The following is a 24,860-nucleotide window of genomic DNA, read 5'->3' as shown; positions in this document are numbered from 1 at the left end:
GCCACACCGCGTGTTTGCGTGGAGGGCTGTTAGCATATCTGTGCATACATGTGCTTATTTGTATTTCCACACGCACGCGCGCTTAGCATGTCCATGTGTGGGTGTGGTTCCCATAGCGTGAAGTAAGAGAGGTTCTAGAGGAAGGGTCGAATCTTTCCTATCCTCTTGCTGATGACGGGGACTGACCAGTGTGCACACATCGGCAGGCCAGTGGCGCCGCCAAAGGAAGGTGAGGAGAGGCCGCACGTGCTAAAGCAGCTGGCGACACCTAATCACACAGCCACGCACCCGCCCGCACCTCGAGGAAGGACTGGGAGGGGAGATTGCGTACATGTGCCAGCGGGACTGTCAGACGACATGCACGGAAGTTTGGGACGCAGTGAGTCATGTTCTCGACTGAGGCTCGACCATCATCAACAACCACCAACCGCCAACGGGGGGAGTGGGTGACCTCTGCAAGTAAAACGCATGACATCCGTTATACACTCATTCTTTCCTTCTGCGTCATAGGTAAGAGTAGCAGTTGTCAGGTAATGTCTCACACAAATGTACCCAGGGTAGCACACAATGGCGGGGCAAGAAAACATTGATATGTTTGTATTCACACACTGGCCAGAATACCCGGGAAGATCTTTCCCTTGCGAAATTGGGACACTTTTCTTCTCCTCGTCAGTCTTCATGGCTAGGGATGCGCCACCCACCCCGGTGTAAAGCTCTGCTACGCCTGAAGTGGGTGAGGGCTGGCGTTTGCCACGTCATTTCCTTCTCGCCCCGTCACTTTCACAGGGAATCGTTTATGACCGCAGTTATTGGAGAGCGCGCGCATGGGGACCCGAGACTGCGCCATTAGTGGTAATGGAGCTGGGCAGCCTGCTGTGCTGCTGATGAGTTCTCTCCCCTAGAAGCAATCTCGCGGGCCGGAGACACGTCACCTCACACCTGTAACTCATCAGCGCCCTCTATGGCGCACGCCTTGTCGCGCTCGTGGGTGATCACGTGATCTCACCGTCCACTCTGGTCACGTTTGTCCACACGACCTCGACTGAGTCCAAGTAGGGCATCACGACTGAAGCTTGCTCCAAGCTGGAGATGATTTCAAAATTCATTATTTCACGAGTTTTGATTAAGTTTTTTAAGAGTTCTCCATCACACAACTGTATCTTTAGGTTTACGTGGTCTAAGAAAGTAGTCGCAATCTTCTGCTGTAGAATATGAGACAGGAAATTGTCTTCTACTGCATAATGCACACCGTTAATTATTGTGACATTTTATCTGTTATCAATGAATCGTTAATCATGAGCCATCTGTAAATAAATAAATTCACGGTGTTAGTGCTCGGAGAGAAATCGTCTGCTCTCTTGCTGAAACAACGGTTTAATCTTTCTCTCCTTTGACATGTCAAGGAATTGTCTAGCGTTGTTGGTGGTAAAAGACAATCTGTATGGGAGGATCAGATAAAGGTAAATGAAGTATATACGTACATTCCTCCTGATTTCCTTCACATCCACGAGTGCGTGAAATACTTGTACTTGAACTATACCTACCCCTCCCTCCACACACACATACTGAGTCACACGAAGTTGGGGATATAAACTTTTATAGTCAGTAATATGTATTTTACTGTATATTGTAGATATGTACATTTCGACTGATTAAAAGGATATACAGACCACCCAGCAAGCTTCTTTTTGAAAAGCTAGAACGTGAAGTACACACACACACATGCGCACGCGCGCACACACTCACACAGACCAGAGGCAGGGCGCCGTGATGTCTTGGGGATGAAGGCTTGGCCCCGCCCCCTGTGCTACATGCACGTGACGGTGCGGAGAGCGCCAAGCTTATGAAGACGGGTGCGGGGTGAAGCGCGACTTCAAACGTGCCGCCTCAGGTAGCAGGACATCAAGGCGGCTACAGCGCGTGGCGGCGTCAACAACAGGCGCACAACAGGGGAGGGAACTGCATTCATCCTCCTCTTCTTACTATCAACGCCTGGCTGTGTGCTGAGCCTGCACTACCCCAGATGCTATTTGAAGACAAAATCCACCCGTGGCCGCTGTTGCGTGTGTCTTGAGCTTGGAGGAGACTGACCAGACAGACAGACAGCCTTTACATAAACAGAGAGAAGAATCTCTTTTGTGCTATACGTGTCTGTTGACATGACACTTGCTGTCACTGAGAGGTCAGGAAGAGCGTACTTGTACTTATGTTAGTACAGACTGACTTTCAATGCATGGGTATTGCATAGAAACATATGATACACCTTAACAGTAATTCTTAATGCACGCGTACATCATCACTTGCTCGCCCATGAAGTCCAGCTTTTCGGTTAACAGAAAGACTGAGTCGTAATCCAAACCAACTGAAGTCAAAGACAGAGAGAGAGACAGAGACCTGCTGGGTTTTTCTCGGTCAAGAAAACAGGATATCTGCAAGATGTACAGGATGTCCGTTAGATGTGCAGGATATCTGCAAGATGTCGATAAACGCCATCGGGACTCAAGATGGAGATCGAGATTTTAAAAAAAGATGCAAGAGAAAAAAATGTCATTTGTATTAATAAGATCACTTTAATCTTTGATTACAATTATTAAGATCCTTTTAATTAATCTTTGATTACAGTAAGATCACTCTAGTCTCTGATTACATTTAGTAAGGAGACACTATTAAGACAAGTCCTTGTGGAGCCCTGACTAATGTGGAGGAAGTGAGGCCTGTTAATGTGAAGACCTATAACATATATCGGTGCCTTTGTTGTCTCGAAGATTCTCTGCTGACAGTTGTTTTCAAGGACCTGGTCCAGCCAAAAGTTACCGATCTTTTTTTTTTTTTCAAGAAACAGTAGATTCTAGTTTTGCTTAATTTGCAACCAATGAGCAGGTGCTTCATTTATGTGGTTTGTGGCATTGTTTTAATGTGTTGCTATTCGGATGTGCCAAGTGAGTAATTTTGTTTGGAATAGTGAATTTCTTTTGTTTTGAAGCTGAGTAAGAAAATGGTGCTGCTTTCAGATTCTCCACTTCTGTGTTTTCATGAAGTTTTGCATCGTTTTTCATTGCTGTTTTAGAGGAACATATTACAGTCAGTTATGAAACCAAAATCATTAAGAGAACTTTCGAATATAACGAATAATTAGATATAACACTCTTTTTTAATTTGGTGTTCGAATGGGTTCTTTACATAAAGATTTGTACCTGCGTGTGTGTGTGTGTGTGTGAGGCATCCAAGTTAGATATTGAAGCAGAACATAATATCACACTCGAACATTCCTTGAAACAAGTGCTTCGTAAGTCGTATCACACTTAGCAAAGACTTCAGTGAATGAAATTGAAACAAACGAATTTATAGGATCTGGAAAACGCTAGTCGACTAAGAGACCATGCCATGTTTTTATCTAAACATGAAAAAAATCTTACCCCAGCACACAGCTCGAGATTGAAGATGAAGTACAAGTGTTGTTTTAATTTGCTCCCTATGACATCTACAGGTCGAAAGCTGATGTTAACATGTACAAGACCATGTGATCAGGGCACAGATGGAATCACGCGAGTCTTTCTAGATAACTATGTAGCAACCATAAATTTCTAGATATTTGCATCAAGTATTCAAAAACAGAAATGAAACGTGAATATTACTATATTGATAAGTAAAAATGTTTGTATATAACAGGTATTGACATTGTAAATATTGTTGATTTTTATAAATAATTTTCCCTCTTTTGGTAGGTTTGCTCAATAAAGAAGTGGGAGTGTGTGTCTGTGTGTGTCGACAGAGCTCCATGTAAGCAGTCAAACATAGTTGCTGTCACCTGCTGAAAAATCTGTTAACACCCAGTAAACAGACGGCCTCGTGCGACCATTTAGTTTCAGTACACCTGCGAGCGAAGCTCCGTGCTGACAACTGAGAGACTCACAAGCAGTTAAACAAACAGAAACGCAACATGTCACACAACAGTGGCACGGGCTGACCCCTCGTTCACACTTCGTGTGCCATGACACGCGCAGACAGAAAAGTGAACGGAAAGCTCTCGTGTTTTATTTTAGAAAATGTCTGTAGAGAATCCCTTTACCTACAGGTAACGAAGTGGTCATTACCACTCGTTGTAATCTTGGTCACAAACATTACAGTCATTACAGGTGCATTACACGCAAGTATTACATACACACGAGGAAGGTCATTAAGGACAGAGCTGTGCATTCCCAGTCTCATCATGACAGGGATCTTCAGATAAGCCAAGTATTCATCTTCCCAGCAGTCAGGTCTTCCAGCAAACTGTCCATTCCAGAAATCAAGGCACGCAGTGCAGTTTCAGTACTCCCCCCTCCTCTCTCTCTCTTGTGTGTGAGTGAGACATGATTTTGTATGCTTAGATAATATTTTTATGCGGAATGTAAGCATTGAATGCAATGGAAATATCTAAAATGGCCTTACAATAGTAAAATTAAAATAAAATGCTACCAGGACTATTAAATAAAAATCTATTGACTGTTCTTCGTGCTCTATTAATTGCTCTGTTCTTACTCTCCGACTTGCAAATATTAGTTATTTACTTATGGAGATTTGAGCAACAAAACTACAATCAAATCAGCACAGCTCACTGACTGTATAGTGTGTTCAGATTATCTCCATTTTTAAAAATGCACAAACCATGCAGATTATTTGCCTCTGGCTTCCTCGGCAAGGGAGTTATTAAATCAGGAATATGGGAATGGTCTGAGGCGTATGAAGTTCGTGACCATCAGACATCACACTCCTCGTCCTGTCTCAGGCCACACCTGCTTCTCTGAGCTTGACATGTCTTCACCTTTTTCTTCAGTCAGAAATCACCATTAAGTGTTAGCACTTCACTAATAAATAAATAGCCAAGTTAGACTATAACAACAGCAAGAAAGTAAGGCAAACAGCTTAGACTATGTCAATAGCAAACATATGAGCTCTCTATATATATATACGGAAAACATTTGATACCGGATTCCAGTTTTGTTAGTAGTTAGTCACAAGTTTTCGCCTTTTAAAAACGACCTTCTTACCATATTATTGACTGACAATCTAGTCAACATCAAAATCTCTGCAAACTTTGCGACATACACCCCAACACATTTCTGCGACACAATAAAAGTTTGATGAATAAAAGCAGTTTTCAACTGCCTGGAGTCGAAACCCACATCGGAAGTAGCGAGAATGTTAGTCAACAATACGTCTTCCAACTGAAATCTTTGTCACTCGCAGTCCACATGGACCAACAGACCAGCAACAGCAGTTTCTGGTCTTAACTACTGGTGGGACGTTGGAGGCAGGTATATAATATAGACAAAGTCTGCTGGCTCCAGTTAATATTGTACCGAGAATTTCAGCTCCTTTGTTTTGTGTGTGAGAGAGAGAGAGAAAAGTGCGGTTTTAGTTTGTAAAAGAAAAAAGAAAAAAAATGGACAAATGGAATATTTGTATTGAATCTTTGCTTTCCATTGTTTTCTGTAGTATTTGTAAAGCGCGGTGTGCTGGGGCTAGTTGCAGTATGGCGCTAAACCTACAAAATAACAGCCTGCGAGCGGGCATTTTATGAGTGAATAATTCTCACCCTGGGTATTGTTCCCTTCTTTCTTCATTCCTTTCTCCCTCACCCGTCTTGGGTAGCACAGTCATAAAGTTTGCCACGAGACTGAGCCCTACAGTCTACCTCTCACATTCATCCTTCGTCATTTCCTTACAGCCAATTTGTACCGTTGAGTGATTCTTGTCTCCGGCCTTCTCACACACAGGTCGCAGCTGATTAGCCGCCTCGTACGGGCGGATGTCGTGCAGTCCACCTCCATCCCAGGACTATCAACTGTCGAGATAAAGAAAAAGATCGTTACAAGAGTGTCGCTGCGCGAGCAAAAGGCAAAGTTCACTGACGCCAGTTGTTGGAATATTATGACACGATGGTGTAGGCGCGCTTGCACGCGCGCTCGCACGCACGCACACACACCGTGCACAATCACTGACGACAGGCAAAGGGCCCTCACCTCAATTTAGCATCGCCGCCATTTCATCAATCATCATTATTGCCGCCCCGCTACCCCCTTCCGCCCCCTGCTGTGCCGTGCTTTCAATTTCGCCGAAGAATCGCGGGGAGGAGTCAGCCGTCAATCGCCTGTCACATGCCCCCGCCACAGGCCCGCCACCAATTTGAGTCGACCAATGAGATGCGGGACGTTCAGCCACGTGACCTGGCCTGATGGGTTCGGACTGGGGCGGGGTTTGGCGAGGACGCATGGAAGTGGAGAAGATGGATATCTGCAGGGGGGCTCCTCCCCATCAGTTAGCGCCCAGTAGCTGGCCAATGATCCGATGTTTAGGCTGTCGCTCTCTCTGTCAGCCTGTCGCCGCGTGATTGATGGCAGTCCCACAGAAGGAGGTGGAGGTTCGTTTCCCTCCCTTCCCCTGCCTGCTGTTGGAGCGCGCGGGGTAAATGAAGCAAGTGGTCGCCCCTTGCTCGCCATGCGCTGTCCTCACGTCAGCTCCACGGTGTCCAGCACTTGTCTCCACTCACTTCAGCTCAGGTCTGTGGCTAGGACCTTTCGATGAACCTTGTCCTTCCAGTCCGTCATCCTCATCGTGGTCAGCCTTTCATCACAGCAAATTGTCATGATCAAGGTTTCTTCTTGAGACTATGATCTAGTGGCCACCCGAAAACATGCACCCGTGTTGTTTTTCTGCCAGAGAAACTAAGCTAGTGTGAAGGAAGTGATTAGAGAACCTGCTGGGACGAGCTTCTGCGACAACAGCTTTGATCAACATCCGCCTCAAGAAGTTGACTGAGGTTAGAACTGAGTTTCTCTGTAATGACACCACACGTCCAGTGGCAATGTGTCAACAAAGTGAACCGCCACCCGTTGTGGACACTCGCCACCAGAAGTGACGCCAGGATGTGCACAATGTCGGACTCATTACAAAGTCTAACCGTATTACTAACCTCAAGAAAAACGAACTTTGAGAAAGGGCCTTGCCATCGATGTAACGTCACAATGCACAGGTCCTTGCCCTTTTCCCCCTTTTCCATCGATGCTCTTATGTCGTCACATCCGGGCACTCGCCATCCCCCACCGCTGTACTACCCGCCTCCCTACCTGCTGTTTCCGCCGGCATCTGTGCCCCCGCATTGCCCTTGACACCTACCTCCGACCCACGGACCCTGTCTGCCATCGGTCAGGGGTTTCCTCCCGTGACGCAGATACCCCAGATCACGTCAGACACGTCGCACATGACGAGAAGAATATGTGCGCAGACGCAGTACCTGCACGGCGTTACCATGACAACGTCCAGCTCCAGTTTAACGAGATCGATTCCTCTTTCTTCGTGCGGTGATGTAATGAGGTACGGAGTAGATGATGTGCAGACGACACCAAGCAGAGCTGGAGGAGCGGTCGGCGGTACCCGCCAGCATGACGCACCTAGTCACGTCACCACAGCAGGTCAAGGCGTGACTAGGACCGATGACAGACCGCTGCTGGACATTGGAACAAGTGTGTCCACTCTGAGGGGTAACGCCAGTGCCAGCAGACGCCATAACGGGCTTCCAACACGACCACCGGATGTCGCGTGTGTCACGTATTCCAGGAATTTCTCGCGTGACCACGCGCTAGACACGCGTATCTCTGGTAACAGTGGTAACGACGAGACAACTAGACTGTTGGGCGACAGAGGTGAGCCCATCTTCAGCTTGTGGCGAGATAGTGAGCATTGGCCGAGACTAGTTAAAGGTGTGTATGTGTGTGTGTCTGTTCGTGTGACAGGGCATAAAGTAGTCCCTCACTTATTATAGGCTTCAAGACCGTTTCTTTTTGTAATATGTACAGTAGTGTATATAGACTGCAGTAGTGTATAAAGACATGTTTCGCGGTAAATGATATAAGGTTTCTCTTTACTTTTGGTACATCTGATGAATTTTGCAAATTACCAATTGTTGTTGCTTTTTTTTAAAATTTGTTCAGTGAGACTGTCAGATATATAAGGTTTGTCCTAAGCAAAAAAGCGCTTACTGCTAGAGTGACAATGAGCTCTCGAAGGTCAGTCTGTAATGTAAACACTTCTTCGAAAGGAAGACATACTTCCCAGAAAGCATCTGTCTGCTTCACGGACACTGCAGGGGTCCGCTACACGTGGGACAGGTAGCCTAGGGATACTCCATGGAAAGTAATGTGCTTATCGATCGCGTAATCAACGATTCAAAGTAACGGTCTGTGTACACCGACACACTTGACTAGACTTAAATATGCTCAATTATACGACTTTAATACCATTATTATCTCTACGGAGTTGTCTTCTTAGTCGAATAATGTGAATAATAATAACAGCAACAATAATAATAAATTCAAAATTTATAAAGCGCATAGTCACATTCCTAAGGAGTATGCTCCTAGCTCCTAAGCGACTGAATAACAACATATGGACTCTACTTATGCCAGCGTGTGTGGGTAGGTGGGTGCGCGTGTGCGTGTATGCTCGCGCGGACACATGCATCAACACAAACTGCTATCTGACATTATGTGTCGGTCGGTTCTACAAGGAATGTCAGCAAACTCAGACAACGCAAACAATCCGACATAAAAAGGAGACTTGAAGCCGGTTTGGCGGAAGTAGAACGGTTACATGAGTGGAGGAAGTAGCCAGGTTCGAGCCTTTTCCCCAACTCTCTGCCTTCGTCACGTACCTGAATGTTTAATTCTCACACCTGAAGAACGTGGCACGTTTGTACCTGTACACGTAAGATTATCAGTAACACGGTGAGGAGGCAGGTAAAGACCATAAGCACTTCACAGTTTGCTGCCGCGTGGGCTTAAAAGCAAAGGTAGCGTACACTTCCGGTTGTTCTTTAAAACAACAACAAAAAAAAAAGGATAATCCATTTTAAAAAAACGGTAGGTTTGATTTTTAATTTCGATTTTGAGGAAAAAGTTCTTGCGCTCAGAAACCTCATATGAAGTAATATCAAGTACTACTTGATTACACAGGACGAAGTGTTGTTTTTACAGATAATTGATAAATCACACTTGTCGGGATAAAGTGAAATGTTTTAAATGTTTTAGCTAGTAGGCCTGTCACTGAGTCACTGTGACCACCTCTGTTTATAAGTCACTCAGTAAGTCACTTGCATGTTTAGACAGGTGATTATTTTTGTATCAGCTCAAATTTGCTAGCGTTTGTCTTTCTCTCTCTCCACCCCTTAGCATCAAGCTAAAGAGACAACCGTCCTGTGCACCACAGTAATTAGTCGGTGTGACATCACACTCATGGTGACATATCGGTCAACAAAATTAATTTTAACCTATTTATATTACTGTATACTGTCTCAGTCATAGGTAAAGTCAAGGCGTTGACGAAATGTTTGCATTTACCAAAAAAGCAAAAAAGAAAGGAAGAAAAAAAAAAAAAAGAGAAGAAAAACTGGAAATAAACAGAGAAAGGTTGCCATGATAGAAAAGTTCTTTTATTAAAGAATGCTTGTATCATATGAGTGTAAAAATAAATACGTAAACAAATAACGAGAGTGTGGAGGTAAGAATGAAGTTTTCGTGTATGGTCGGTTTTTCCACTACATGATTAACAATCAGTGTATTTAAACTGTATCTCTAATTGACATTACTTATCCCTAAGTATATAGCTTGAACAAAGAAAAGTTTTGGGGGTGAAACGATGTTAGAACATTCCGACTATTCCGAATCTTCACTGGTAAAAGTTATTTTTCATACAGCTCGGAGAACAGACTGGATGCTGCTTTAAAAAAAAGAATCATTACCAGCGTATGTGTCTTTCTTTGAAACTGAATATTTAACAAGAACGGTTAGGATGTAAAACTGAGCTCGGTTTACAGGAGAGGGATATACATTGATGTATAAGGCGGGTGATTGTTCCTAATTGGCATGCAAATGAGTAGGTAAGTTTAAAGAGACAACACGCTAACAGAATTGGTTCTTTTGAAGACATGATTGTCTACACTGTAAAGAAGTCGATAATCTGTAAGATAGCTATGGTACTACGTCTAATTATTTAAACTGTCTTATGCTTCAAGCAGATGGACTGAGTTTGTCATCAAGATAGACAGACAGCCACAGTGTCAGATTCCCAAGCACGTTCGCGAGATGATGACAAATTCCTATCTATTGTAGTGTTGCCGTGTGAAAATAGTTTTAATCCGAGATCGCACCCTCAGACTGGCGCACGCTTGGGAATCATTTTGCTTGTCGGGCAAATTCTTTCCATAGGAATATACTGTAAAAATAAATTTATTACAAAAAAGAAAAAGAACTATACCAAAGACGAACAATATACGTTGTAGCTTCAATATACTGATTGCTGCGTCATCGTTGTATGTTAGTTAACAGGTTGTTTATTACTTCTATCATAATTTTGTTTTGATTTTTGCGTTATTCGCAGTTTCGTTTTAGTGATTCAGCTTCCTGTGGTATACTTTAACAACATTCTAATCAGTTTATACTACACATGAGGACTATCAAGCTATCACACTCTGATCTATGTTCTTAATATATATATTATTTTTTTAATCTTTCTTAGCTCTCTATCGCAAAATTTTTTCAGCCAAGTATTTTTTTTTATTCGTTCTAATTTTCAATCCATTTTTCTAGTAAAAATGTCTACATTCTCTCAATATCTGGTTATTTCATTAAATTATTAAACTATCTGGTATTAAAGCATATTTTATTAATCTCATTAAACGATACTTTCTTGTCGAATCCATTACTATGTTTTTCTCATCAGTAGTAAGCTTCTTCTCATATTCAATAAGAGTTCAAAGAAGAACAAAATTGGCAGTTCCAGTTTAGTTTAGTCTTTGTTACTCCTAGAGGAGCATATGGGCCACTACAACATCTCGCCAGCGGAGCCGGTTTTGGGCAGCACCCTCAGTTGGACCCAGGTGTTTCCGATGTCCTCGCTCTCTACTGTTCTTGTCCACGTCTGCTTTGGTCTTCCAGCTCTCCTCTTCCCCTGAGGTTTCCAGTCAAGTGCCTGCTTGGCAATGGTGTCAGCTGGTTTGCGCTTTGTGTGTCTTAGTCAGCCCCATTTGCTCTTTTTGGTGTTTTGGCTAGTAGGTTTCTGGTTGGTTCTTTTCCACAGGCTGCTGTTGGAGATCTTTTCAGGCCATCTTATTCCCAGAATATGGCATAGGCATCGGTTGGTAATGGTCTGGAACTTGTTGTTGATGGTGTTTGTCGCTCTCCAGGATACAGAACTAGTCAGTAGGACTGCCTTCACATTGGTGTTGAAGATAATGATATTACAGGATAATGCTCTGGAGTTTCAGAAGGGGTGAGGCTGGTAAAAGCATGCCTGGCTTTATTGATGAGGCTTTTGATGTCATCGTCCGCTCCACTGTCCTTGTTGACAATTCTCCACAGATACGTGAAGCGGTCTGTTTGCAAGATGTTCTTTCCTTTAAGTTGGATTTGGAGATCCTACTTGTTGTCGAGGCTCATCACTTCGGTCTTCTTTCTGTTCATCTTTAAGCCAGTCTTCTTCACATCCTCTGCTAGCTTGCTCAGTTTGGTTTGTGCACGTTGTTGCCGATGAGATAGGAGACTAATGTCATCTGTAAATTCAAGGTCCTCTAGCTGTTTGCTGAAGGTCCACTGTATACAGGTACTGTTGTCTTGGGTTGTCTTGCGCAATACCCCGTCTATGTCCATCAGGAAGATTTTTGGTGATAATATTCAGCCCTGTCTTACGCCAGTCTTGTTTACGAAAGGCTTAGTGAGTTTTCATTGTGAATAACTTGGCAGGGCGAGTCTTTGTACAACTCAATAATATTTATGAGCTTATGCGGAATACCATAGTGTATCATCAGCCTCCAGATGACGTCCCTGTCCGCGATGTCAAAGGCCTTCTCAAGGTCCACAAAAGTTATAGAGAGGGAGGACTGCAACTCAACAGACTGCTCAATGATGATACGAGGGTGGCAATGTGGTCAGTCCATGACCTATCCTGGCGAAACTCTGCTTGCTCTGTTCTCAGTCTCTTGTCTAGTGCCTTCTGCAGTCTCTCTAGAATTATCCTTGATAGGACTGGGGATGGACAGCAGCATGATCCCCCACTAATTGTTGCACTGAGAGGTCTCTTTTCTTCGGTAACTTGACCAGGTGGCCTAGTTTCCAGTCTGTTGGTACTAGCTCTTGTTCCCAGATCTTGTGTAGAAGGGGCTGTAAAATTGTTGCTGTTGTTTCTGGGTCTGCCTTTAATGCTTCTGGGTGTATGCCAACACTTCGTGAAAAAACATGGACCACAGACATTTACTCGTTTGCAGTATCTGAGCACAATGTGATGGAATGTTTCATTGCTCAGCATCTGTCCACAAAAACAACAACAGCAGCAGCAACAACAACAACTTAGCTTCAAAGCCTGTAAGATTTTGTCTTATGAGTTATGAGATAATATAATGAACTTGCCAGACTTGTTGGTCCGAGACACGCTGCTTGCAATTGTGCACAGTGTGCCCTGTGCCCTGTGCCCGATGAACAGCTGTCAGTCTCGTGGAAGCTCGCAAAGCAGTGTTTCTGCGAGGCTTGCATGTGTAGGGCAGCACGTGCGCGTTTCAAATTATCTGTAATTAATCACAAGCCTTGGCACGAGCAAATTAACTGTTCACTTTCTTAATTAGAACCGTAATGGGTGGCACCGGTTGTCAGGAGGTTTGGAAATCTGCATTGATCTGGTGAGATGTCCAAAGCATGACGAGAAAGTCGCCATGGAAAAAAAAACTTCAAAAACAACTCTCATATGATTACCTCCCTTGGGAAGTCTGACAGCATTAGCCAGTTCCAATGATGCCCTGTGTGTGGTTATCGCACGTTCTGTCTAATGTGTGGATTATTTTGCGATAGTTTACTTACTGTAAAACAGTGGGTTGCCACAAAAAAAAAAATATCTCCAAAGACAAAAAGCGCGCCCTTAAAATGCGAAGTCACTTCAGTGAATAGTTCTACAATAAAGTAGAAGATTAACTAATAGCAGCAGCACAACATTATAAGTATTAGAAATGAGGACAGGCAGATTAAGAAACAGTCAACGCATAGGTACAAAGCATGGTGGAATAAAAGACAGATAAACATAAAATGATAAGGTGTAAAGTGTGTAACATCATTTATAGTTTGTGGAAGTCACAACCTTAGACATTGGGTCTGCCCTAATAAAATTATGAGCTCTTAAAAAATTCAGTATTTGCTGTCAGTCCGGGAAGACCAAAAGTTAAGAGATATATGTCTGTGAAGTTTAGAAGGCACTATATATTATGTGGTGTAGCGGGATGGGTGCTATTACCAAGGGCTTTTAGTAGAAAATGTCTAACTAATCAAAGCACACGAGGGGTTAAATATCTATTAATTTACGTTGTTCGTGTGAGTATGTAACTTACTGTGTAAGATGTGGTTTGTACGGTTACCAATGTAACTGTGAGCAGAAATGTTGCTTTCAAACATGCTAATATATCTTCTAAACTCTGAAATTAATGTCTTTGTTGTATAGATTAAGGTAAGTTCTTCCATGAAATGTTTTTGGTACAAATAACTTTCTATACGTTTCAGCACTTATAATAAGCATGTGTCTTTAATTTCCACATTTTTGTATTAGTGCTATTTAACAAAATTCGATTTAATAAAAGTTGTAATAAGTAGTCTGAACAAAGTCCATTTATCGCTTCAAAATAAAGTATTAACTTGCGTGCTGTTCTTTCTTCTAGAGTACAGAAAGCTTAATACACTGTAAACTTTAAGATACCTGGTCTCCTTTCCCCCTCATAGAGGTTATCATAGCTTAAAGATGATTTCTTTTACAACTAGATGAATGTAAATCATTACAGCTGTTCGTGACATCCGTGTAACCGAAGTATTTTATTTATATTAGACTCACAAGTTACTATTCAATTATTTTAAATTCCATTCTGTAGCTACAGAATGCATTCTAGCTCTGCATTTCAACTGTATACTTATAGAATGAATTCTGGTCCTTAAACATAAATTGCTACTTCTCACCTGTTGCTCTAGTGTTTACATACATTCATGTGTCATTGTGTTTGGCCTGTCTGTTCGCTCGCTTGAATGAATGCGTTAGATAGGGGAAGGAGATAAGAGAAAACATTTGACAAAAAGCATTATTTTTTTATTCGCCATGTGTTTTGCTTGCGCACGATTGAATGGAGATAGAAGTGAGGGAAAAATTCTTAGCAAGTGATACATATTGGAGGACTGAATTCCGTTAGTCCTGCTCAGTATAACTAGATTGTTTCTTAATTTACTCTGCACCAACTATTCCAGTAGCTGGGCACATCCAGACAGTATCTCTCTGTCAGCTCATCTAAGTTCGTAGTTTCACAAATAATACCATAACAAATAAGCAACGAATAATTACCTTTAAAATATATTTTCAGTTTGTTTGTTGCTGTATTTTATACTCTTTATATTCGGAGAATGGTAGAAATGTGCCCCAATCTTGAGAAAAGTACCAAAGACTTTATATTATGAAAACCGTTCACCAGTCTGGCAAGCGATTATCTCCCTAGTTAAAGAACGGCTGAGGTTCATATTAAGAGTATAACGGACAAAGATATCTTAATATTTGTACACATTTAAATACAGAACACAAAAAGAGAGAACGTTAAATAAAAAAAATTTTTAGGATAAAATCAAATACAACACTATAAGTATCGATTTAGCCAAGTGTCAAAAATAAAGAACATCACTGGTTAAGCAAATGTGTACATTTTTAACCATTGCATTAGTTCTTTGCATTTCAATTCGGCTCTTATTAGATTTGTTAGATAGTTATAATATTGCGTGACAGATTGACATTGTTATGCATGTTTCCTAATAGGTATGTAAGATAATTGATGGTTTACTCATTGGGGAACTGACTAAAAATAACACTTCATCACTTTTTTTTATAGAAAAATCTCCTACATGCGAGCAAAATTTATGGTTTTTTATTTCACTTTGGCCGCTGCTGTAAAACCAACTAAGTCGAGTTTGGACTTTCTCTACATGCATCTTCTTTTAAAATTTCCTTGTAAAATGAAGATTTGATGCTGTCTGTGTGCTTACCAATTCTTGACTGAGCACAGCTAAACCTGAAGCACAGTAAGCTGCTGTTTCAAGAGTAAATTTCTGATACTTAGTGCCAGAAAGGTCACCAGTGAACCTTTATGTTAACACCTTTAATAACAATATATTCCTAGTTTCATCGAGGAAAAAAAAGTAAAACAAGCGATACTTAGATAGTCGAATCTGTAAAAATTGCCTGTACAGTATATTGTACATGTTATCTGTGCTCCTATTTGTGGTATCATCTTAGTTACTGCCCCTGCCCCGTCTTTCGCGTTTCTGGTCACATTTGGTAAACAGATTAAATAGAAATATTGCAAGGTTAAAATTTATGTATAAAATATTACAATTCCTTGTCAGATAGAAAAATTTGAAGTGACAGTTCATTGCAGTGTTCTTTATAGAGGGCATTTGATACAATGCACTGCAAACATCTCCAACGGTCTTCCTTGAATATCCTTCGAAATCACATGCTTTTGTAAAGGGGACTGAACTTTGATCTCATGCTTACATAATTTTCCGAAGTCGAAGGTCATAATGTAAAGTCTTTGGAGATATTTTATTTGAATTTACTATCTTTAAAACTATCATCAAGGTAAAATCCTCTTTGCGTCTATGTTTGACTTTTATTGCTTGTCTGCACTGTGTTTGTTTATCCTTCCGTCCTTCCTGCGCTGTCCATGTCTCGCTCTTGTCTCAAGCGCTGAGAGCATGGTCCTTCATGACCGTCATCATAAATCACATATTTATTATTACTACATAAATCACACATTTATTATAATTACTAAGGAAGACAACATGATAATTATAAGATTTCCAGACCTGAAAATATTTGGACACCTAAAATGTTTCCTTCATGCTATTAACAGGGCCGCCGAGAGCCAGCCCGGGCCCCGGGACAGACGACCTCTCCGGCCCCTTGTACTTGTAATCGTAAATTATTTTCCCAGTATATAATGTATGTTTACAATTCGAATCTCAATAAGAAGAAGAAAAAAAAAAAATCCACTGACCAAGGCCGGGCCCCCTTGACAGCCGCGGGCCCGGGTACACCAGACCCCTTGTCCCCCCCTCTCCTCAGGCCTGGCTATTAATATACACGCACTGCCTAGTATACTAAATTGTTCTACGCAGGTACTGAGCATTAGCGGATTTATTATTTTTAGTCTGTGTTTGTTTTCAAATATTGACAAACAATTTAAAACATACAAAATGTGCAACAAGGTTCAACATATTTACTGCTAATGTGATCTTTGGCTATTTTCTAGAAAGCTGACATTTGTCACTGTTAAATGCGCTGTTACATACAAATATCTCAGACATCTACAACTAAAGTATTAATTTACAGTGAAACTAGATATTTCCATTTGGATTTATATATATACTATCATGTCTTTGATATTTGTAAGATTATATGTAGCTGGTGAATTATATTTCGTTAATATAAGTATCTAAAAACTGTCTACCTTTTTTAGCATTTAGACTTTTACACAATTATGAATTTAAGTGGTGGAGCAACTGGGTGCAGTTCCCTCGGGATAGTTACAGTGACAGTGACAGTGACACTGACAGTGACAGCTTTAATGTCATAGGTTTTGTTTTCTTCATCCACATCAGCGGTTGTTGTTATTTCAAGCCACACATCCTTAATTGCACTATTTAGAGTACTGCGTGTGTGTGTGTAAGATAGAACTTATACATACAAATGAGTTAATATAGGTATGTGTGAGTAAGAGTGTGTATACATAAATTATATGAGTGAGTATATGTGTGTTTGTGAGAGAGCGAGGAAGATTATACATATATAATGTGTGTGTGATCTAGGTAAGAATGAGAGAGAGGGGCAGAAACACACACACACAAGAAAAAAAAAAGAATCCCTTGTTTATATGTGTTTATTTACTTTGTTTTATTTGATTATATACGATAACACGATGTACATTAAATTTTGGCAAGAAGGAAAGAAGGAGTAAGAGATACAAAAAAAAAATAGTATACTAGGTGTTATAAACTGACCAGTGAGCGTGTTTCAGTGAAAGATATTGTGTATAAAGATAAGAATGTGTGAGTATGTATTTACTTTGAATATCTGTAAACAGATATGCATGACAATGACAGTGTGCCAGCAGGTCGTGCTCTTTCCAGATCAGCAATTCTTTAATGAGGTCAGAGTTCGTAATGATGAGCGGACTAAGGTGCGCACATGTTGCCATCAATGTATTTTGTGGCAAGATGTGCATCATTTCTGGAAACAGATTTTGTAGCCCCCTTGCTGTCGTAAAACGTTGTCAGACATGGATGGTTGGTTGGTTTATTTAGTAGTAAAGTGCTTCAACCTTGCGGCGATTTCGCACTATGGGGTAAGAGGGAGTGGGGGGAAACCGGAGTACGCGGAGAAAAGCCCAGCACTGCGAACAGGTGTCACATCTAGAGAGTGTCCCGAGACGAGATTTGAACCCTGAGCCGCTGACGGCACTGATCACAAGCGAGTGTTTTTAACCACGACACTAGCAGGCGCCTCTCTCAGACATGGAGCTGATGTCACGGGTCGTGGTGCTCAGTGTTGAGGTTGTGTCAGTCGGCAGGTGCGGGGACTCCGAGTGAGGATGAGGGCACCCTTGCCTTTGTTCCATTGTGTAGCGCCCCGAGAAGCCGCGAGAGAATGTTTTTCAGCCCTCGACACCGCGTCCCCGACCGACGCGACTCACCGCCCGCCCGGCAAACACTTACAAACGTTCGGCCTCACTGACGCCGCTGGAAAAGCAGGGAACCTCCCCGTTTTCTTCGGAACTTTCTACGGAATTGGGCTCGAAATCGATTTAGAAGAGAGGGGTGTCTTCTTGACAGCCCCCATCCACCCAGTCTGTCGGTGCCAAATGATGTAATCGCCTCTCTTTTGGTACAAACTCTGACTTCTGACTTCAAGAAGGAACTCTCCCAGCGCACTTCTTGCTACTCAAACCCTGATGACATAAGAAATAGTACTAATGGTATTTCGTACACTGTTAGTACTATACTCGGTCTCCCCACTGTTACACCCCTACATCTCGTTACACCCTTCCACCTCACACACCTCATACACCCTTACCCAAATATACTCAGATTGTCAACATTGAGCTCTGCCCCCGAAGTGATGGGCAGCAATGGTAAACATGGAAGTGCTGACACTCCGAGACAAATCTCATGGAACGAAAATTATTTTATTATTAATAATATTATTATTATTTTAGTCGCACTTACCGATGGGAGTTCCACATACTAGTGTGAAAAGTGTGACTGTTCGAGGTAAATATTAGATGAGTTACTTGAGTGTCACCGATACAACGTTTACATTTGACAGACCAGTGGGACATGTGGCTGGTGTCGATAACCAGGATGAGGACATGATGATATATCAGTCTGAAAGCTTTGTAGCTGCTAGAACTGAGTTCTGTAGCTGTTTGCTATACTTATCTTAATCTGGGTAACCTGCAAAGATAACACAATTTAATTTAGCCTCCTCATCACCAAGAACATTTTTACAGCAAGATCTCGAGGCTGACTGGCTGCAAAAGATGTGTTTCAATGATTTTCTGTATTTACCCTGACCGTCTTTAATTTCGTTGTCTGCTAAATTCTTCCGGTAGAGCTAGTGGATAAGAATAGAAAAAAAAAAAAAAAAACCCCGCTTAGTGAGAATTCGCGTAAAAAAATATTTATTTAAAATATGAAATGTATAATAGACATTAATAAAAACAAATCTTTTGTAAACAATATTCTAAGCACAAAAGTAAAAGTGTGCCAACCGGTTCACCTGTCAGTTTAACAAAACACAATTAAACACGCGAACAACAAACCAGACAATCAACCACAGTTCAGGGAGGTCGAGAGAACATTTTTGGCGAATGCATCGCCTCTAACAACGACCTGCAGTACAATAATGTTGTATAAAGTGCGAAGTTGAAAAACAAATGTTTACATCAGTGACTGCCACTCACAAATATTATTTCAGTGTTAGGATCGGTGAGGTGGTGTTGACAAGCGCACGTGACAGTCGCCAGTTCCCTCCCTTCCCTCACGTACCCCGCGGGTGACAGAGAGACGAACAACAGTGTGTTTGTGTGTGTGTACACAAGGTTAAACATATGGCTGAGACATCGCAATAGATAAAAGTGGAGACGCACAGTAAATTTTTGATAAAAGTTATTATTTTTAAGACAAATACCTGTATTATTTAGAAAGGTATGAAAGCAGAGTTTGTTTAGTGGTGTGCCTGAAGTCCATGCTGCGATTCTCGCTAGATGTGTCACGCCTCAACTTGTGTGATTGTCACCATATTAGCACTCACATGTTTTCCCTAGGTTCCATACTCTAAATGCGTTTTAATTCAACAGATCTTTAAGAGACATGGCATTTCTATATTGTGTGCTTCATCTTTGGATATATGGTATATGGCTTAGCTAGCTTTTACTGGACTACCCTAAGTTGTCGAGACTATGCCGTTGTTACATCTTACACGACTATTTCCAAAATCGTAATAAGTTTTTTGTTTGTTTGCTTTAATTTGTCACCTAGATGTCCACAAGCAGCTGGAAATTACTACCACAGCGTCCTCTCGTGATGGGAACGACTCCCAGGACAGCGACATCAGCCACGACGCCAGTCCTGGTCACGTGGTGCATGCTTGCTCCGTGAGTCCAGTCTCCGATGCGCGAGACGTCAGCTACACGCGATCGTCGAGCCCGGAGGATTGTGGGAAAGATGGAGGGCGGGAGCTGGCGAGCGTGGTGAAGTCAAGGCGACGTCGCACGGCCTTCACCAGCGAGCAGCTGCTGGAACTGGAGAAGGAGTTCCACAGCAAGAAGTATCTGTCCCTCACCGAGCGCTCGCACATCGCGCGTGCACTCAGACTCTCCGAGGTGCAGGTCAAAATATGGTTTCAGAACCGGCGGCCAAGTGGAAGAGGGTGAAGGCCGGGCTGGTGCACGCGAGGTCGGGGCTCGGGGGCACTTCCTGTAGTCAGGGCGAGCAGGGTCACAAACCCAAGATCGTTGTGCCCATCCCCGTGCACGTCAACAGGATCGCCATCGCAGCCAGCATCAGCAGATGGAGAAGACTCCCCGCCCCACATCCTGACCTTCCGGGTGCTGACAGTCGGGTGACTGGGATTCCTTTATTGACCATGTGGCAACGTTAGTCAGTGACTTCTACACCTATTCACTGTGTCAAGACAAGCCGGGGCACCGGAAGGGAATGCTAGACCATGGTGTCATGTGCATAGGTGTGTCATGTACAGCAAATAACCAAGATTATTTATTATTATTTTTTGCCAAAACGAAGCAGTTACATACAGCAACTCCTGTCATATTCACTTACACTGTAAACTAATGAAAAACTGATCCTTAGAAACTCATTATGATGCTCTTTAGTGCTGTTCACCTCCACTTATCAATCACATGTTGAACCCACCAAACAATAGAGAAAAACTTTTAGAGACAATATTGAAATAGCTCTCTTTTTAGTTTGAGAATGAAGTTTTTTATGTATTTTATTAACATGCTCATGCAGAAATTTCTACGTGTACATGAAAGTTCAGTAGGCGTTCTCGCTACTGGGGTGACTTCATAGTGAGGGGTGGTGGTAGGGGGGTCACTTTCCGCGAGTTTCCATTGGCTAAGATATGAAGTGTTCAGGTAGATAACACACTTGACATGTGACGTTTTCAAAGACATGTAGACTTACTTTGTTCCAATTCAATAAGCATGCTACAAGTCGTTCCACTCCCAGCATTCCCTACTCAGTCCTAGAGGTTTAGTCACACAAGTTACCCGTTACCAGACTATTTTGAAGGAAAAGTCATTTTCTGCTATTTTGGTACTTGTGGATTCAAAGTCGTAGGCTTTAATGTGTCACAGTAATTGTAGTAAACATAAACACAGTGATAACTTTTAAAAAACAAAATATTTGAAGAGTGCTTCCGTCTGAGGACATGTCTGTGCGTGCCGGTGTGTAAACGATGGTCAGCTAACGACAGTAGCACAATCACACAATAGTTGTGGAGAGATGTGATTTGATGTGATGTGATGTGATGATCATTGTCACAAGATTCTCATTTGTAAAACTGGCAATACAAAGAAAATGGTCATTGAAAGATTGTATTTGTACTTGTATGTATGGTTGTACTTGTCCATCTTTCTCTGTTTCTGTGGGTGCTGTTGAGAGAGTAATATGTGTGTGAGTATTATATATATATTCTCTTTTGTCTGCGTAAATTATTTCAGACACTACTGCATTGCACACACTCATAGATATTCAACCCATGTTTAATTATTGTGAACATATACTCTTTTTCTTTTCGATCACCATACAGATGATTATAATGACGATTATGATAGCAATGATTTATGGGTGTATTCTTATTTTTAACATACATGGTAACATGCATATTTTATTTTTTGAAAAAGTCTGATAACTATATAAAAATTAAGCTAATTGAATATAAGAATGTGCAAGGAATGAACTCACTATATGTATAGTAGGAGTAACCAAGTGAAGAGGCAACTAACCCATGGGAGCACTTTAGAGATGTGCTTCGTGATAATTCAGGGAATGTTTACACTGCTAACAGTTTTTTTTGCCAGACTTTAACAATATTTTATTTAGAAAATAAACACAAACCACATAAAAATTTCTGACAGTCAACTGAGCGAAATGCAGCTCTGACCAATCATTGAAAAGTATGATAATCATAGCTGACATTCTTTCCTTTTTTTTTTTCCTTCATCTTCTGCCGTGTAGCAGTCACTCCTAATCAGCTCTGACGAAGTGTCAAAGAAACCCCACTGACAAACACCGTCATACGAAGGTGGAGAGGCTCCGGCGATCCTTTCATTTTGCAGTTCTTATTAAATCGTATTTCCCAGCCTGAAGCATGCAGATGATGAAGATAAAGACTTCAAAGAAAGCGTTAATTTTAAAATTGCTTTGCCTACACTGTTGCAGACCACACAACAAACACTCCAGTCTTCAATTGACGAGCAGTGCTACCGGGAGAGAGACTTCCCTGGTGCTTTTCATGAGACATTTGTTGGTGTGATAGCAATTCTGTAGCTGGATAAACATGCTCTTGAATAGGGCAAGAAAGTACTCTCATCCGCTCGCTGGCTATTTTTTCTCTCTCTTCCTCCTTTTTTTCTCTCTCTCTCTTTCTCACACACATTGAGTCATACTAAGAAAAGTATAAAGATGAATAGGGCGATAGAATGCTAACAGATAGGCAAGCAGGCTGACAGACAGTCTATGAACTGTTGTCATATTCTCTCCTATTATGTTGCTACCTAAAGTGAAAATCGTACTGATTCCTGAATTCCATGTTTCAGGACAATAATTATCTGTAAGAACTGGTAAGAGAAGACATTTTTGTGACAGTCAGCTGGAAATTCCCTCCTTCTCTCTCTCACACACACACAGAGTCAGAATCGCTAGCATGAGTTGCGATCTGTTAACAAAATTATCGTCCCGCCTTCCCCCCACCTTTCACCGGATACTCGTCTTGGACTCGGAGGGTAACAACTGGGGGCTGACATGGACCCGCTCTGTCGCTGCGTGCGAGAAAACACCCAGACAAGGGAGACAACAGCTTGTGCGCCTGGGGCAAAGTTGACGGCGACCATTGGATAAACATTGTGGCACAACAGCGCCCCCACAGCCTCGCATAATTGCAGGATAACTCTGAGCGTCTTTTCGCCTCTCTCCGCGTTTGGCGAGTCATCAGGCGCTCAATGCGCGCGCTCAGGTTTGCAATTTAGTGTCGGCTTCAGCCTGCCCTCGAATCTGCCGGCCATTATTACATTTTCTCTTTCAAACGTTTTCTCTACCGGCCTTCCTCTATTCTCCGTCTCTCAGTCTCCCTACCGCTCATCAAACTTGCAAAACTGGCACGCGTCTGAATAGGAAAGGGCAAGCTTTGAAATCCGAAACTCCTTCCACCACCACCATCACCACCGACTCACCCACCTCTCTCCTCCTTGCTCCCTCCCTGCCTCCTCACTCTCCTTTCTACTTTCAGAACACGGTGCAGTGGAAGTCGTTGTGACACAAAAAGCGCAAATATTAAAATAATCGACTGCAATCATAATGATATGCTTCTGCAAAGGGCTGATTGATTGATTGACCACTGAAACACTTAACAAGGTGGCGCAGCTGTGTAACCACGATGTGCGAAATGTCGACGTAGAATAAGATGAGAGAAAGCGTGCAGAGATGAAGAAATTTCTTCCATACATCCTCCATACACTTGATGAATGCCGTGAGAAAGATGTCATCCAAACTTGACTACAATCACAGAAGTCTTCAACGGGATAAAAAAAAAAAGTCATCCCGCCTTTCAACAGTCCTGTGTGTGTGATGCAGGTCACGTGCTTACTACACTGGGGAGCGAAAGGTGGGCTGTGGTACAAAAACTCGCTGATTAAACGCAAATGTATTACAAAAGAAAACTTGTTATATACCAAACTAAAGAAACCTTCACAAACATGACACTAAATGAGAAAAGTCAAAGGAAACGATGGCGTGAAAATATCTTTGACTTAATTATGAATAATAATTTTCAATGTGGTCTGCGAAATGATAAACATAAAATTCACAAAGAAGAAAATCGTTTATGCCTTCAGCTTGTATATTTTAAACAAAAAAGCTAAAAAGCTTTCAATTATCTATAGAAACCCATTTTCGCATATCTTATTCGCATTTACTACAAATGTTGCTTCCAATGAGGCTAACTGTTACTGTTACTTTGATTAGTGCTGTAACTCAATGTAACAATGTCTCTCAGAAACACAAAGTGACAAATAATATAGTCCTGCTGATAGCAAACCAAAAGAAAAAGACTAAGCTCTCATGCATGAAAAAAAAATAAAGTGAAAGATATTAAATGAAATATACAAGATTGATTTAAAAAACAATGTTCCGATTTAATTACCGAAGTTAATTATTAATGTACTTGCATGAGGGAAAACGTCTCTGTCTTTAACTAGAATCTTTCACTTTATAATTTTTATCTGAGACGACAGAGGACTCATCCTCTAAGCATCAACCTTTAGCTTCAGACTCAAAATATGACATTTCTTGACCACATAGCAAAACAAAAGATGTTACTAGTCTACTCTCAACCCACGTGACTACAGAATGACGGCCAAGGGTAAGAAACCTCGCAATCCTCTGTTTTGTCTTTTCTTCGTTTTATTCTCATTTCTTTTCAATTTGTGTGTACAGTGTAAATGTGATGAACGTGTTAATTAGTCCTTCAAAGCAATAAATCAACTTTGAAATGTAAAGTTTAAAAATAATCTGCGTCATTTATAGCGGGCGAGGTTCGAGATTAGAGATCGAGATAGCCGAGTATAGAATTCGAGAGGATAAAAAGGTTTTGAGTTTATTTTAATGGTCTTACCAATCCTCTGTATTGAATGTATGCCTCGCCTGTCTTGCGTGAAAAATTATAATTAAAATGCTGTTAAGTCAAAATTAAAAATGTAACATTTACGCTTTCCTTTATCGATGCATGGCACTTGCTCGCATCTGTGTGTGAGTGAGAGAGAGTGAGAGAGAGAGAGTACGTGTGCCTACCCTCCATGCTTCAGTTAATCTCCATGGAATAAGCAGAAAACATCGCGCACGCGCACCTTGCAATGCACCCAGCGTGGAGACAATTAAGTTGAACATCGGGGCGTGTGAGTCGAGTCTCTCTCCGCGCTATTTATTCAGTCTGTCCAGGGAGCCGCCGTTTGCCGGAAA

General features: G+C 41.8%; 1 protein-coding gene across 1 annotated transcript; it reads left to right on the top strand.

Annotated features, from left to right (window-relative positions):
* Positions 1-5,501: 5,501 nt before the first annotated feature.
* Positions 5,502-21,210, top strand: LOC112556585 (homeobox protein GBX-2-like). Its single transcript, XM_025225735.1, is given in 4 exon segments — positions 5,502-7,685; positions 19,641-20,015; positions 20,018-20,149; positions 20,152-21,210. Coding segments are annotated over 4 exon segments (999 nt in total). The 5' UTR covers positions 5,502-7,243; the 3' UTR covers positions 20,202-21,210.
* Positions 21,211-24,860: the final 3,650 nt, after the last annotated feature.

Source organism: Pomacea canaliculata, linkage group LG2 (assembly GCF_003073045.1).
Source record: "Pomacea canaliculata isolate SZHN2017 linkage group LG2, ASM307304v1, whole genome shotgun sequence".
Lineage (NCBI taxonomy): Eukaryota > Metazoa > Mollusca > Gastropoda > Architaenioglossa > Ampullariidae > Pomacea > Pomacea canaliculata.
This window is presented reverse-complemented; position numbering and strand designations above follow the sequence as displayed.